Source organism: Uranotaenia lowii, chromosome 3 (genome assembly GCF_029784155.1).
Source record: "Uranotaenia lowii strain MFRU-FL chromosome 3, ASM2978415v1, whole genome shotgun sequence".
In the NCBI taxonomy this organism is placed as follows: domain Eukaryota; kingdom Metazoa; phylum Arthropoda; class Insecta; order Diptera; family Culicidae; genus Uranotaenia; species Uranotaenia lowii.
In genome coordinates this window covers 313,061,213-313,078,504 of record NC_073693.1, presented here as the reverse complement: position 1 = coordinate 313,078,504, position 17,292 = coordinate 313,061,213, and the positions used below count along the sequence as shown (strand labels likewise).

General features: G+C 34.1%; 1 protein-coding gene across 1 annotated transcript in view; it reads right to left on the bottom strand.

Annotated features, from left to right (window-relative positions):
• Positions 1 to 2,122, bottom strand: part of LOC129753742 (putative uncharacterized protein DDB_G0277255) — a 25,262-nt gene extending 23,140 nt beyond the window's left edge. Inside the window, exon 1 of the mRNA XM_055749586.1 lies at positions 1,953 to 2,122. Coding sequence (XP_055605561.1) covers positions 1,953 to 2,122 — 170 coding nt within the window. The remainder of the gene's footprint in view (positions 1 to 1,952) is intronic.
• Positions 2,123 to 17,292: the final 15,170 nt, after the last annotated feature.

Genomic DNA, 17,292 nt, shown 5'->3' with positions numbered 1-17,292 from the left:
CCTGCACGTTGTTGGCGGCGTACCACTCCACATGACCTTTTTACCGTAATGGCAAGATGCCAAATCCAGCCAAAACAGTACGGAACAACCGTGTTTCTTCAGGAAAGGCAGCAGACGTTTATTCAAACACTCTTCCACGTAAATTTCTTGGTTGACAGTCCCGGAAGTTATGAAAATGCTGCTTTTCAAGCCACAGGTACAGATGGCTTGCCAAACCAGATATTTCTTCGCGAACTTTGACAGTTTCATGTGCTTGAAAATATCTGCTACCTTTCCCCTTCCTTTTGCCGTATAAAACTCCTGTCCCGGAAGCTGCTTGTAATCGGCTTTGACGTAGGTTTCGTCGTCCATTACCATGCAGTCAAACTTCGTCAGCATCGTCGTGTACAGCCTCCGAGATCGCGCTTTGACCGTCGTATTTTGTTTATCATCGCGATTTGGAGTCACTACCTTCTTGTAAGTCGATAGTCTGGCTCGTTTTTTGGCTCGATGCATTGTTGTAGACGATACACCCAGCTTATTTGCGGCATCTCGGAGAGAGAGGTTAGGGTTTCGCTTGAAACTACCGGCAACTCTCTTTGTCGTCTCAGCGGCTTCTGGTTTTCGATTTCCTCCCGATCCAGACTTCTTGGCTGTCGACAAACGTTCCCCAAACACTTTAATTACATTTGTAACGGTTGATTTGGCAACTTTTAGCAATTTTGCCAGCTTTGCGTGCGAGTAGCTCGGATTTTCGCGTTGCGCGAGCAAAATTTTGATACGCTGCTCTTCTTCCTTGGACGGCATTTTGTTAACTGAAGAGTGAATTCCAAAATCAAAATAGGAGCAACAATCTACACACACACCTTCAAAATGAGGGGTGTTCAGATTTTTTAAATACAAAATTTAAAGAAATAAGTTGATATTGATCAAATTTTGACCGTATCACCCTTTTGTTTTTCGAGGCGGGCAATTCATTTCGGTTATCCAACTTTGCTGACCCATGAGCAAAGAAGTCGACCATTTTAACTGTTCTATGTTTTGGCGATTTGGATGTTAGAATGCATTGGATTTAGATAAAAATGTTTGAAAGACGGGCAAATGAGTTGAAGTATTTGATCGGGGGGGTTGGAAAAAGGGGTCATCCATTTAAATTGTTCACCGATTTAACGATATTGCCGTTATTATGCATCGGATTGAGATGAAAATTTACACACAGGACTTTTCAGCAAAAGAAAATCGATTCCGATTACCCAATTTTGAGTGAGGGGTTGTCTTAAGTGATAAAAATTATACAAATTGTACAATATTCAACACCTTATACGTACATCCTGAAAGTATGCGAAATAGCGCAAGTTATGCTTCCAATGCATGCAAATCGTTGCTGCTTCTCTCATTGGAAATTTTTTCCAAATGAACCATTAGATTCTTAACAATCTGGTTGCACTGCTAATCGTAGAGAAAACAACAAGATGGTTTTCTCACTTGAATCCCGCGCGTAAGAAAAGATTAGCAAACATGGCGGACTTCTAAGCATATTCGATGTATTCCGATTTTATGTAACGATTTTTACGAACGTTTACCTTTTTGTTAAAAATTTGCGATTCGGATTAACATTGTTAACGATTTGAGCTATCATTTCTAATGCGATTTTATTCTGCTGGGATAGAAATCAAAGCTATGATCGGCGTTGGATTTGATGTTTGAGGTGAAGTTTCAAAAGAGTCAATTTAATAATCTTTTACGGATGTGGATTAGAAGCATAATTGCCCCAAACATGAAGTCTCTAAGATTTAACCTATTTTTTTTTAACACACCACTTCGTATTATTGAAGCTGTTATCAAAATTGTCTCACCTTATCAGAACAGTACTTTAAGAATCACATAGCACACTTCATCTTTGGACTGCATGTTCACATGTCATTTTTTCCCAATTCCAGGCCGTGCGAGACTTTTTCGTCCCCCAATCCAACCTTGATCCACTAAGATGGGACAGAACCCCGGTGTGAGAACTTGCCAAGATATCCCCGCACAGCAGGAGTGCCGCGGCCCGGCACGATTCCAAGAAGCATGTTACGAGCGTGACAAATATCCCGGCAAGTAGCGTAACTGACTGCTGCAGCGCGCCATGACTGGCCGCCATTTTCCCCGACCTCGTCCGCCATTTTCCATCATGGCCCCCAGGATCCAGTTGGATGCACACTGCACACTCTCTTTTGCTTCGGAGGGGAACGTGAATTTGCATAAAAATATTAAATTTAGTATGCAAACATGTTTCTGTTTGTAGCTCACTCACGTTTGTCAAAGGCAAGTGAAAGAGTGCGACGAGCTGCTTAGGATAAAAGTTAGTAGAAGGGAGGTGAGCGATGTCGTTCCAAAACATCAACTAGCTACATAAACAGGAAAAACAGGAACGAGGTGGACACAAACCGGGGACACGTAATCAGTTCTCGGCTTGGTTGTTTTTCAAACAACCAACCCACGAAAAAAAAATTAAAAAAAGGTAAAAGTTGACGGGGACTTACTTGACTTAGAAAATGCATCCCGGATGGTCGTTCGTCTGCCAAAATTCCTCTCAAATTGGGTGGCACTATCGTTGAGTATGATGAAAAAAAATTCCTCATCATGATGGTTGGATGCGTCCATGAACATGATATACTTTCAGTCGGGGGACTTTGGATAAAATTTCAGATAAAAATATTCTTGAGGTGACGGACTCAGATTTTTTCCATAAATTTTATTTTTCGACCGAGGGTGCAAGCGTTGAAAAATCATATTCCATATTAACAAATTACAGAATCTTGTTTCAAACCAAATCAAGAATTTCTAATTAGAATATGTTTACCTAACATAAATTCGCAAAATTATCATCACTTCAACAAGCTCCCCCGGGAAAGTCAAACCCCGAAGCCAGTTTGTGGTCACAAATCGATTCACTTTCGGTGGTTTAGCGGTTGGTTGGTTGGAAAAAGCTTTGCCAAAATCGGTTTCGCGATGGAGAAGCCAAACCATATTTTACTCCGTTCAAACCGTCCAGGTGCCTGAAAGCTGCTAAAGCTAGTGATTGTTTTCGAGAACGAATAATTAATAATTCATAGCTGCATAAGCTCAGCTCCACGCCCCGTTCCATTTCCATGTGCAAGCGCGATGATAAGCCATTGTAAAACAAGTTTTAAGCAGAATGATGCCAATGTTCCACGGTAATGAGAATGAATGGAATTTGTTTGTTGGACTGGTATCAATGTATAATTTTTATGTTTTTTAGTCATACATAACTACGAGTTCAGATTTTAGATTTCATATTTCTGATTTCAGATTTCGGATTTCCGATTTCAGATGTCAGATTTCAGATTTCAGATTCGAGATTTCAGATTTCAGATTTCCGATTTCAGATTTCAGATTTCAGATTTCAGATTTCAGATTTCAGATTTCAGATTTCAGATTTCTGATTTCAGATTTCAGATTTTTGATTTCAGATTTCAGATTTCAGATTTCAGATTTCAGATTTCAGTTTTCAGATTTCAGATTTCAGATTTCAGATTTCAGATTTCAGATTTCAGATTTCAGATTTCAGATTTCAGATTTCAGATTTCAGATTTCAGATTTCAGATTTCAGATTTCAGATTTCAGATTTCAGATTTCAGATTTCAGATTTCAGATTTCAGATTTCAGATTTCAGATTTCAGATTTCAGATTTCAGATTTCAGATTTCAGATTTCAGATTTCAGATTTCAGATTTCAGATTTCAGATTTCAGATTTCAGATTTCAGATTTCAGATTTCAGATTTCAGATTTCAGATTTCAGATTTCAGATTTCAGATTTCAGATTTCAGATTTCAGATTTCAGATTTCAGATTTCAGATTTCAGATTTCAGATTTCAGATTTCAGATTTCAGATTTCAGATTTCAGATTTCAGATTTCAGATTTCAGATTTCAGATTTCAGATTTCAGATTTCAGATTTCAGATTTCAGATTTCAGATTTCAGATTTCAGATTTCAGATTTCAGATTTCAGATTTCAGATTTCAGATTTCAGATTTCAGATTTCAGATTTCAGATTTCAGATTTCAGATTTCAGATAATTAGAATAGTTTCAAATCAGTAAGCAGCTTATTAACAACTAGATTGAAATTGAATTGAATTTCAAATATGACAAAAATGACAAAAATGACAAAAATGACAAAAATGACAAAAATGACAAAAATGACAAAAATGACAAAAATGACAAAAATGACAAAAATGACAAAAATGACAAAAATGACAAAAATGACAAAAATGACAAAAATGACAAAAATGACAAAAATGACAAAAATGACAAAAATGACAAAAATGACAAAAATGACAAAAATGACAAAAATGACAAAAATGACAAAAATGACAAAAATGACAAAAATGACAAAAATGACAAAAATGACAAAAATGACAAAAATGACAAAAATGAACAAAAATGACAAAAATGACAAAAATGACAAAAATGACAAAAATGACAAAAATGACAAAAATGACAAAAATGACAAAAATGACAAAAATGACAAAAATGACAAAAATGACAAAAATGACAAAAATGACAAAAATGACAAAAATGACAAAAATGACAAAAATGACAAAAATGACAAAAATGACAAAAATGACAAAAATGACAAAAATGACAAAAATGACAAAATGACAAAAATGACAAAAATGACAAAAATGACAAAAATGACAAAAATGACAAAAATGACAAAAATGACAAAAATGACAAAAGTGACAAAAATGACAAAAATGACAAAAATGACAAAAATGACAAAAATGACAAAAATGACAAAAATGACAAAAATGACAAAAATGACAAAAATGACAAAAATGACAAAAATGACAAAAATGACAAAAATGACAAAAAATGACAAAATGACAAAAATGACAAAAATGACAAAAATGACAAAAATGACAAAAATGACAAAAATGACAAAAATGACAAAAATGACAAAAATGACAAAAATGACAAAAATGACAAAAATGACAAAAATGACAAAAATGACAAAAATGACAAAAATGACAAAAATGACAAAAATGACAAAAATGACAAAAAATGACAAAAATGACAAAAATGACAAAAATGACAAAAATGACAAAAATGACAAAAATGACAAAAATGACAAAAATGACAAAAATGACAAAAATGACAAAAATGACAAAAATGACAAAAATGACAAAAATGACAAAAATGACAAAAATGACAAAAATGGCAAAAATGACAAAAATGACAAAAATGACAAAAATGACAAAAATGACAAAAATGACAAAAATGACAAAAATGACAAAAATGACAAAAATGACAAAAATGACAAAAATGACAAAAATGACAAAAATGACAAAAATGACAAAAATGACAAAAATGACAAAAATGACAAAAATGACAAAAATGACAAAAATGACAAAAATGACAAAAATGACAAAAATGACAAAAATGACAAAAATGACAAAAATGACAAAAATGACAAAAATGACAAAAATGACAAAAATGACAAAAATGACAAAAACTCGCTGGACCCAATTATAAAAATTTAGTGACTTTGAGTTACCGGAAGTGTTTGGTTTAATATCGTGAAATAGAGTTACATTATTCTTATTAAAGCTATTTAGTTATGCATTTAGGAGTAGCACAAGCGCGGCAAGCGATGAAATAAGATATCTTTTATTTGGGCCGCAATGTGTTTAGACTGACTCATTGCTAAATTTTGATATGATGTTCGTCAAAATTGTTCCACATTCCACATGTTATTTAAGTATTTCCACGCAAACAAAAAGTTTTTTTTTATTTTTTGTTTCTTTTCAATTCTCATTTTAGACGTGGTTCATTAAAAAAGAAAAATAACGATAACGTGCCGCAATTAAGCCTACCTCTTTTCTAGACGTGGTTTGTGTTTCATTGCTGAAGTTTTTTCTCAAAAACTTATTCCAGAATGGATATATTTGGTGTTATGATTGTAATGGTTGTAACGGTGTTTTGAATGGTTGTAATTTTAAACCAAACTGCCAATATTATTTTGAAATAAAAACAAACATACACGTCCCAAATATTTCTGAGGCTACCAAAATGATAATTTTTGAAAGAAAAAAGGTTCATTTATAATTTTCTCATGTTTTGAAACTTCTTCTTGCTGTGCTTTTGAAAATTGCTTTACAAAAAAACACAAAAGTATGGATTATTGGATTAACATGTTTCAAGACATTCTGCTCAAAAAAATAATTGGATAAACCCTGTCTCAAGGCGAAATTTATATTATAGCAGGCGCGGGGGTGGGATTCTCTTAATCAGTTTCGCGTTCATAAACGAGCGATTTAAGCGCCACCTCTTTCGAGGACCGCTCGTCGAGTTTTATTGCCCGGCGAGAAACCCAACCTCAGGGCGGGTTTGACTAAAGATCCAAAAGCGGATGCGGAAACGATCGGGAGACCCAAGTTAAGGAGAAGTACTAGGGAAACTACACCTTCGATTCGAAGAGGTAGCTGGGACGCGAACCACGGTCTATCCGTTTGAAAAAAAACACACGCTTGCGTGATCGTCACAGGAGGAACTCACTTACCGATTTTCCCCTGGGTGACCGAAGCATAAGCGAGGGAACTGTCTTCTCGAGCAGTTCTTCCCGAAGCAAAAAAAAAAACAACTACAAAAAACTAGAAACTAAAAACGAACGGATAAACACGTGAAATCACCTTTTTCAATCAGACTTAATGTTCTGGGAAAGCATGAATTATCTTATTTTTCAACAAAATACATTATTGGCGGGTTGAAAAGGGTTGCATTGAGACGGAATTAATGAAAGGATGACAATTTTTACATTTTTGTACAATCTTAAGCTAAGTTTTTATTTTTGAATTTTACCTAGGATTTACATATTAGCTTTTTGGGGTTCCTTTCCCTGCTTTCCCTACGTGTGCTAAGTGGGTGAGAATGGGCTGTTATTGGCGCAGCCTTCTCAACTGGGAAACCTCGTAACTTAAAGGGTTTCCAAAAAACTGTGTGTGGCTAATTTTAGAATGGCCAAAACATCTCCTTCACATGCGCATGGGTTATTTTTATATTTGTACTTACAGTACCATTTCGGCCTACGTCGGCAAAGTAGAGCTGATTGTTGCGGGTTGCCGAAAATAGATTCGACTGCTGGGCGGAGTATCACCGGCTAATCAGTGACCGGGAACGACGTGGATTACGGCGTGTCGATGTTGGCGAAAACTCAGCGGGGATGATGATGATCAGCAGCGAATCGGTTTTTGGTGGCCTGAAAGGGGTTGTAACGGGCAGACCACTGAACCACGTGTTGACGGGTGGTTCACTTCCGACAATTCCTGGTCGGGAAAACCTCGATCCTGTTCCGTGCACCTTCAGCGGGTTCGAGCGGCAGGTTAGCTAGCTATCGCTAGAAGCGTTGTGGCAGCTCCTTTTTCCTTTTTAAAGGCGAGCACACGGTTTTAAGCACACGCACAACTAGCTAGCTAAACTAAATCGTCTTATACGAAACGCGGCCAAATACAAAAACACTCGCTTGGGCTTAAATCACGGTCAGGATCAAAGTCGAAGAGGTGAATTCCTTGGATCCTCAGTAAGGTCGCAAGTTTTGGAAAATCTGGTTTTTTTCAAAGGAATTCCGATGATCACCGAAGGCGGTCATCGACCTTTCGAGCTTCGGCTTTTGCCATATATACGCTCTCGGCACGGGTTGGTAGCCTCCCTTTCCTTCCCACATAAAATCAATCTACCCTCTCATTTCGATCCGCCCTTGGATCCCAACATTTACGAGGTCAAACTCTGAAGGCGACGCTAAATCAAGAACGCCTGAAATAGTCCCGATTAAGTTCGACTTCCTAGAAGAAGAACTGGTATGCAAGCTTGGATGCAGTGTTATGGCGTGAAGCGCGTGGTATGAATGCATACCTTTTTATGTAATGGCATTTTGAAAAGGCTTATTTTGTCTTGTTGCTCTTGGTTAATGTTACTCAATAATATTTATACTAAGAACGAATAAATAAATAAATAACGAAATGTATTCAAATAGGTAGCTAAATATTTACAACATGTAACAGTGTTACAATATGTAGAGGATTAAACCAGAAAAATACAAAAAAATATTCTTCAAACCCTAGTTTTCGAACTTATTAATTTTATTCAGCTTAGATCGCACCGTTTCACAATTTCAGTCGATTCCTTCATCTTGCCTCAAAGGTAACCAGGACTTCATCACTTTTTTGAACAGCATGTTTACAAAAAAAAAACTGTTAGTAGGATTGGGTTGAGTTATCGATATTCTCATCTGGTATTTCAGAACCAAAACTGATTCAATAACAATTATAAACAAAATAATCTCTTCTACCATTTCTTTTCCACTGAATGCTTATCGCAAGATGGACAAACACAAACAACCCCAACCGGGCTAACGGATCAACTTTTATTCATCTTCCCAATAACTCATCTCATTTTCCCCAGAAACTCGATACCGGAGCGCAAACAAAGAAGTCATAATCGGATATCAGTTTCGCCAGCACCCTCGCCAGTTTTCCCAGGAATAAAAAAATTATTGCAGAAACGGCATGAATGGCAGATTAGAATGAATTACTTCAGGCCAGTCAGCCAACCAGGGCCATTGCACGCCCCATTCATCTCGCCGTCGTCGTCATGGGTCGACAATAGCGGGTAGAGAGTCAAGCCCCCAGGCAGCCTCACATCCCCTGGCGGAATTGGGAAAGAGGATACTCACCAAGGCCCAGTCCATTCTCCATCCTCAGGAATCTAATGACAAATCGTGACACTCGTCGTCGTGCCGGATGATATGGTATTTTGGGCCCGCGGGGGAGGAACTTTTACCAGGAATCTCCTTCAGATGTTTTTTTTTTTCTCGATTTTACTCTTGCTTTCATGGGTACCAGCAATGGATTTCTTGAACTTTGATGTGGGGTAAAATGCACCATCGTGCCAAAGATCGATATGAAATATTGTTAAATCAACTATATTTTAAAGTTAACCTTTGTAACATGCATGAAATTCTTCAAAGAAACCAACATTCTTAAACCTGTGGTTGGATATGGTGAGGGCGTTAAACTCCATACACCCCGATACATTTTAACCTTCCAAAGCCGTTCGCTAAATATCCGTTTCGAGGAAATTTCAGTTGTGGTTTGATTTCGTTCTCCTGGCTATAAATATTAACCGATTTTGATGATACTATATTCATTGTGTTGGTAATTTATTCTAATTACTCAACATTTAAAAACAAAGTCGATATGTTTTTCCAGATTATCATAAACTGGTTCAAAAAGAAAAAAGTCCGAAAAATCAATTTTATTTTTAAAATACTCATAACTTTTGACAGCTTTAATGTATTTAAGTGTTTCGTTGATTTTTGAAATCGACAAGAATCCATCTATCCGACAATGTATAGATATGTTGGGGTCCAATGAAAGTTTTGACCGCTATCTAAGATCTTCCGGTAGAAAAAAAACTTACTTTAAAAAAACGACTTTCAGTTTTGATTTTGCATAGCTGTATTTCATTTCCCAATGAACCGATTTTCAAAACAATAATTTTAGTTTTTTGTCGTTAATTTGATCATTATTTTCATAGAACATACTTGGTCTGTTAAAATTTACAGTTCTTCAGTATATTGGAATGATGTAAAGATGTTTGAAATGAGCGCTTCGGGTCATATTGACCCGAACAGCTTTGGAGGGTTAACCGTGCAGACTCCTTTCCATTACAATGAAAATTGATATCGGTGCTTTTATCATGGTGGGATTTCGTTGCCCACTGTCAGGCGGAAGGTCAATTGAGTCGTTCACGTTCGCAGATGATCATTCAAGGGATAGAGCCAAAAAAAGGTAATGTAAGAATATACCCATCATACACCCCCACCCTCTGCACAATTGACCCCCGCAAAGGAAAATGAAGAAGTTATGGCATGTTTATGATGTGATATAAATCTAGTTGATTCCGTTTTTTTTTGTTTCTCTTGTTGATGCTTGTATACATTCTTGTGGTGGGGTAAACAAACAGATCGGATTAAATTGGACGACGATTGTTGAGAAAATTGAGATATTTGTTATGTGATATTTGTTTATTCGCATGGTCTTGTCAAGATGGCCCCAAGTTTAAATACGCTGTCATTTTGTCCTCATTTTGGTCATCATTTTTAATATAGCACCTGGTAAGCTGTTCTGTTTGTTAACTCAAAAAAAAACTTAGATAATAGCTACAAATTGTTTATTGCTTCTTTCAGGTTGTTTCTCCAACTTTCAGAAGAAAAACTTCTATTTAAAAGGCGATAAATTAAAGTGTCTACAGAACAGCAGCAAAAATAATTTTTCAGTTCGAAATTATATTTCAAGCTATTTCATTTAATCATATCTTTTACAAGACTCCTTATTTCCACCAGTACCCCGTACGACTTAACGAATCTTTCGATTTTCAAAGTAATAAGCAGAAAACTTATGAACAACGCCTGAAACTTTATCTGGACAAAAACATTGATAATTCTAAACGTATCCTTTCAACATCTGAGTGTCATTCGCTTTTTTGGAGATGCGTTTAATGTTACTTTCAAACTTAAAAGGCAAGTATTTTACCAACTGAGCACATAACTGTGCAAAAAAGCTTTATGTGATTATTTGTTTTCATCCGAAAGTTAAACAGTATGTTTTAAGTAATTAGAGAAACTGTAAAGCAATGAAGAATATTTTGAAGAATTTTTTGCGTAGCATCGTAAGCAATCGATTGCAAAAATATTTTTGTAACAATCCGTATCTTTCTAACAAAGTTCGTAAATTCCGTACATCAAATTAAGTGCCAAAATGAACAAATATATTATACTAGCTGACCTAGCGTATCTTGCTAAAACTTTCCAAATTGTATGAAATTTGACAAAAATGTCTAATTTTTAAATTATTTTTTCTTATGTATAATTTAAAATCAATTTCAGCATAAATCTATATCAATTATTTGAAAATAAGAACTGAAACAGGCGTTTTGAAATTTTTGAAAGATGGTTTCATCTTATTTCATATAAATCTTTAAATTTGATTTTCACGATCTGAATTTTTTTTATGGTTCTTGTAAGTTTCATGAGTTTTTTTATTATGCCAAAGCGTTTGTTTTACTTGTTTGGATTCTCTTCCTTCTAATTCTTACTAAGAGGGATAGCTCACGATCTTGCATAAAAACATTGTTAGTATCTAAATAACATCACTTATCACATATGGCTGTTCGTTCGGCTGTTGTTCGATAAATTTTCGAATTATGCCAAATTAAATATGAAAAAAAACTTGTTTCCCTTCCTTTCTCACCTTGAAAAACGGAAGGGTCTCAAATTATTCGTACGCAAAAAACTCTCTTATAACTACTAAGGATGCTAGATTTTTTAAAGCACGTATCCGGGCCAGACATTTGATTCCAAGATTGTCGACAAAAAATCCGGGCAATATCTAGGTAGATTAAATAAATCCGGGAAAAATACGGGCTTATCCGGACAACCGGACCGGGTCGGACTTTTTAAAATTTTGTTTTATATATCCAGGCAAACCCGGATAAAACCAGGCTATCTATCAACCTTATCTTTTACAAGATGATCCCTTCTGATTGGTAAGTGCTCGATTTATGCTTATAAATGAACTTTCCCCTTCCCATCCCCCACTACTCGAAGAAGGCATTCATTTCTTATGATAATACTCATTTTTTCGTTCCAAGAAAACTCTTCAATATCAAATTTGGTTTCATGAGTTGATAAGTTGTTAAACGATAGAACAACACTATATGGAATCTCCTCCTTCCCTATTCTCCCTGCAAGGCAGAAGGCTTGGTAACAATCTGAGAAACATAGCTCGTACCTTCCCAAACACCTTCCCATGCAAAACTTGATTCCATTTGCCTCATTAATTCTTAAGCTGTGCCAAAAAAAATGTATGAGGGCCTCTCCCACCTGGAAGATAAATATGAATATGGTGAAGATTGGAAAAAAATTAGAATGATTCATCGTAGAAGAGTTTGTTGATCGTTTAGGAAAGTTTCAGAACGATTCAAAAGAAAGAGTAAGAAAGACTTTGAACGCTATAAAAAAAACCAGTAACGGAAAAATCAGCTTTCTGATAAACTTTTTGAAACGTTAGACGCGGATTGTTGATTCTCCAGTGAAAAAAAAAAAATGATAAGAATCCGACACCAAGATCGTATGAACCCATTGGAAAAAAAGGTGGTGCCTCAAATTAAAACAGAACCATTTCTTGCACCCTAACTATTTTTTTTGTGGTATTTGATTTAATTTTTAGACGAGTTTTCGTGTCATGCAAAATTGTATCTTCCTTTCATATATCCCCAAAAAAATAATCATAAATCTTTCTATTTCTCGTATCACATGCTCTCCCATAACAAATTTAGTTCAATTTGCTTGATTAGTTTCCAAGCTATGGCAGAAATTGTGAAGGAGTCTCTTTCCCTTTCCTATCACCGTACTAGAAGGAGGAAATGGTACCATACAACAATAAAATCCGTTTTTTTTATAAATGCCTTTTCATGTCAAATTTGGTTCCATTTGCTCTTATTGTTTTCGAGATATGCAATAACAATCGTATGGGAGCCTTTCTCCCCACCTATCTTTCCAATGGAAGAAGTTTGGAGTCTCGAATAATTGTAAAAACATTTCTCGTATTTGAGACCCTTGGAGCCAAAGGGGTATAAGTGACAAAATGGAAAGAATCGAGATAAGCAGAATCCAGAATCCAGAACGAATCCTCGACTGTCAAACATCAAATACTATTTAAATCAGAATTTTATTTCACCATTTTCTGATGTTTTGATCTTGTTGAAAAAAATTTTGCTAACTAGAAATTACTTTTTGTTTGGAGCCAAAGGGGTATAAGTGCAAAAATCAAAAATGTGTCGCCTCAATTAACGTCAAATAAACGTTGTTTTTCTAAAAAATGATGTCAAATTTGTTGTTCTTATTTTAAAAGATAAAAAAAACATTGAAAAACTTTATGAAAAATATCAATGGTGTTTGTTGGAACATAACGAACTTTAAGTGCTTTTTTCTCGAAATCAACTTTTATGCACTTTTACCCCTTTGGCTCCAAGGCTTTATTCGAATACCATCCCATACCAATTTTGGTTCGATAGATATAAAAAATTCTTTATGTTAAAGAAAGAAAGTTTTCAAAACTTAGATTAGTAATGCAAAAAGGCCAAATTCGTGATATTCAGTGGTTGGCAAGTTATAGCGTACTCCATTTTCCAGAAAACGTTTAACAAGAATAAAAAAATTACCAGGATTTCCATCGCCTTCCAATTTTCAGAAATTTTTAAATATTTGTGTGGACTGAAATATTACCAAAAAATGGTTTACATTTCCGAAAATAACAGACATTCACATTTTATAATTTTGCCTCAAAACTAGCTGAAAAAACTAAGATTTGTTCCATTGCACGAAATTTTACATTCTAGGAAAAATATTTTGGGAATTGCTCCATTTCGGGAAAAAATATCTGGAAAATGGTTCATTCTGGTGAGTTTTTTCTTCTGGAAATTGGTTCATCCTAAGGTTTGATTTCGAGTGTTTGTGGGCAAAAAAGGTCGGGTAATCAGCAATTGCTGTTCGAATTTTTATATATGACTAATTTGAGACCTAGGAAACTTATTTCATCGTTTCATAAAGTAACAAATTTGCAACAATTAATGTATGGAAAAAAGAAAAAATCGTATTTCATTTTAATATTTTTTTCTTGATGTACTCATCATTTTCAACTGTTTAGAACGATATTTAAGAAAAAATTAAAAAAAAACATGAAATGAAGGGTTAAACGCTAAAAGCTTTTTAGGTTGAGGCCGTAGTAAGAAAAAACTCATGAGTTAGGGAGGGGGTGGTTAATGACATTATTTTTCTTTAATTTTTGTTATGTTAAATCGTGTATCAAAATCAACTGCAACACAAAAATATAATTTGCGGTGATTATTCATTAACAAATCTCTAAGAAGATGTACTATTTTTTGTTTTTTTTTTTTTGACTAACAGAAATTTCCTTAAAATGAGTACAAGCTTCTCAACAACTCAACAAAATTTCTTTAAAAAATACCACAACTACATCTTAAACAAGACAGTGAAGAACTTGAAGATGAGTAAACACACTGATAACTCTAGTTTACAGCATTTTTGAACTCAGTAAACTGAAGGTCATTTCTAATGTGAATTAGAGCGCTAAATCCGAAAATGAAATTAAAAAAAATCTCAGTAGAACCGTTTTGAGTTATGCTCCAAATTTTAAATTTCGGACAAAATAAGAAAGTTCTTGTACTTAGATTAACATATCTCGGACGGCACAACAGTTAAAATCCCTCTTTTGCATATTGAAGGTAAATAAATTTTCTATCGATCATCTGAAAACTGTTTTAGCGTTTGACCAACAGTATTGTTGATATTAGTGACTTTATGAGAAAAAAAATATAAAAAACGCATTTTTTTAGAGAAAATTTTGTTTCAACGAAAGTTTTATACTCGGTGGTAGCACTTAAAAATCTGATTTTCTTTTTCGCTTGAATGTCAATTTGAAACAAAGATTTCAAGGGGTTATTTATCAAAATCGGTTAAAAATTGAAGAAGTTATGGCTATTTTACACATAATAGTATTTTTTGTAGTTTTTCATAATTTAACAACCGCAGTACACTTATCATTGTACAGGAAGAATGAAACATGATAAATCTCACTCGCCTCAAGTCAAAATTATTTATTAGCTTACCAGAAGATCACATGCCGAGTTTCAGGAAGATTTGACCATAGGGAGGGGTTGCTTAAGTCTCAAACGTGAATAAAATGTTGAGGAATTTTGCCCGGAAAGAACGAAAATTTCTGGTTTTTTATCAATAACTTCTTTCATCACTAGCTGATTGTATTTTTATGGTTGATTTTCTTAAAGCCTAAGTTGAGACAAATATTTCACCCGAAGACTTTAACTATGATAAGTGTACTGCGGTTCGTTAAATTATGAAAAACTACCAAAAATACTGTTATGTGTAAAATAGCCATACCATAACTTCTTCAATTTTCAACCGATTTTGATAAATAACCACTTAAAATCTTTGTTTTAAATTGACATTCAAGCGAAAAAGAAAATCAGATTTTTTAAATGCTACCATCAAGTCTAAAACTTTCGTTGAAACAAAATTTTCTCTAAAAAATGCGTTTTTATTATTTTTTTTTCTCATAAAGTCACTAATATCAACAATACTGTTGGTCAAACGAAAAAACAGTTTTCAGATAATCGATAGAAAATTCATTTACCTTCAATTTGCAAAAGAGGGATTTCAACTGTTGTGCCGTCCGAGATATGTTAATCTAAGTACAAGAACTTTTTTTTTCCGAAATTTCAAATTTGGAGCATAACTTAAAAACGGTTCTACTGAGATTTTTTTGAATTTCATTTTTGGATTCAGCGCTTGATTTTACATTAAAAATGTTGGTCAGTTAATCAAGTTCACGATTTTTTTTTTAAACATTGTTTACTAGTGTTGTTTGTCCAAATAAGCAAGTATTATTCAAATTCTTAGAAATAAAAATGGCTGCAGTTATATACTAAGTATTTATATACACTCATAATAATGCTATGCCATAAGATTCTCTTAGGAAGTAGCGTCATAAGAAAAATAATTGAAATTCATAAGATTTTCTAATGACGCGAATGAAATCTGAAGATTAGAACCTAATGCAATAGGGGTTTGTTGGCTCTTATGGAAACAGGAAGTCACTTCTAATAAGAATAATTTAAAAGATTTGATGGTAAAAACATTCACTTTATTATTTTCCGTTTTTTTTAAATCAAATCATTAATGGTCACCATCAGCAACACAAAAACAACTGGTTCCAATAATTTTTTTTGCCGGATTCAATTCTTTGACCTTGCGTCGTTTTTGCCGGTACACATACTGAAAAGTAAATTGGATTTTAATTGATTAGGTACTAATTGAATTTCAAAACATTTTAATCAGAAATCTAAATTTGGTTCCCAGTTTCTAGTAAAAATAACGTTTATATTTTAAATATTTATTTCAGATCAAATGTTCGGTATGGAATACGATATTTGGAAATTAGGACTCAATAAAATACATTTGATATCAGAAAAAAACATCTTGATTAGATATAGTCTCGTTTTTTAAATCAATCATTGGATTTAAGTCGATCTTTACTTTTTTACACAAGTTAGAAAATTTAGAATATCGGTAACAAATTTTCTGTCTTTCTTTCTTCTGAATCAATATTTTAGTCTCAAATCAGAAAATTTTATTGGACCTTTCAGTAGATCATCTCGTTAATAAGCTAATGATGGTGATTTACTTAATGATTTTCTGTTATGTTTACTTTGGAAGAAAATTTAAATTGAAAACAGTCAAAAATGCATTTTTTCACTCAATCTCTGAATGTCTACTCTGATGAGACCACGGAACACTTTATAGAGTAGTTTGAAAAAAAATCCGTTTACATTATTATCGCATCAAGGATCTCTAATGGTAAATTGCTTTATAAAACTATGAGAAATTAACACTAATCTATTGAAATTAAAGCAAAAATAAGATCCTCCAAGTAGATGGAATAAAAAGAATTAAAAAACCTATTTTAAAAATATATGGGTTATTTCTAATTTTGTAGCATCCTCTTTTAAGGATATTTATATATTCCACTTGAGGCCGTTCAAATATTGCTTTACGCAATTTTCGATAACTTTCCACCAACCCTCTGCCCTACGAAACACATTCAAATCAGATTTTCCATCTTAAATCAAGAAAGCGTTACAGACTGCAACTACCCCCCCTAAATGTGTTACGTAATATTTGAATGGGTCCTAATGAGATTGTGGCAAATGTCTCGTATGAATCCAGACGCAGGTACGTATGTACCTATTTCCCTTCTCGAAAATTGATCATAGGAAATTTTTTAAAAAGTTGTTTGTTTGGATTAAAGTTCAATCACTCTTCGACTGTTCAAAAGAGTGCATCGAAACACACTGGTTGATTCTATTAATGGTACTCAGGAACATTGACACCGATTGGTTTGAAAAAACTCGATTTATTAATCATTTGTGGTTCTCAACAAAATCTCATCAATCTAAAAAAAAAAATGCAAGTAAATGAAAAAATATCAACAAAATTTTAAGACAGGTAGCTTCATCCAAATTGAAATCAAAATCCTTTTTTTTCTGTTGAAATGAGCTATTTGTTTTTTCTTGAGTGGAGCACTAATATTATCATCATCATCATCATCATCATAATTTTCCTGGTAACGATTACAAAAATCAGCATCAACTTG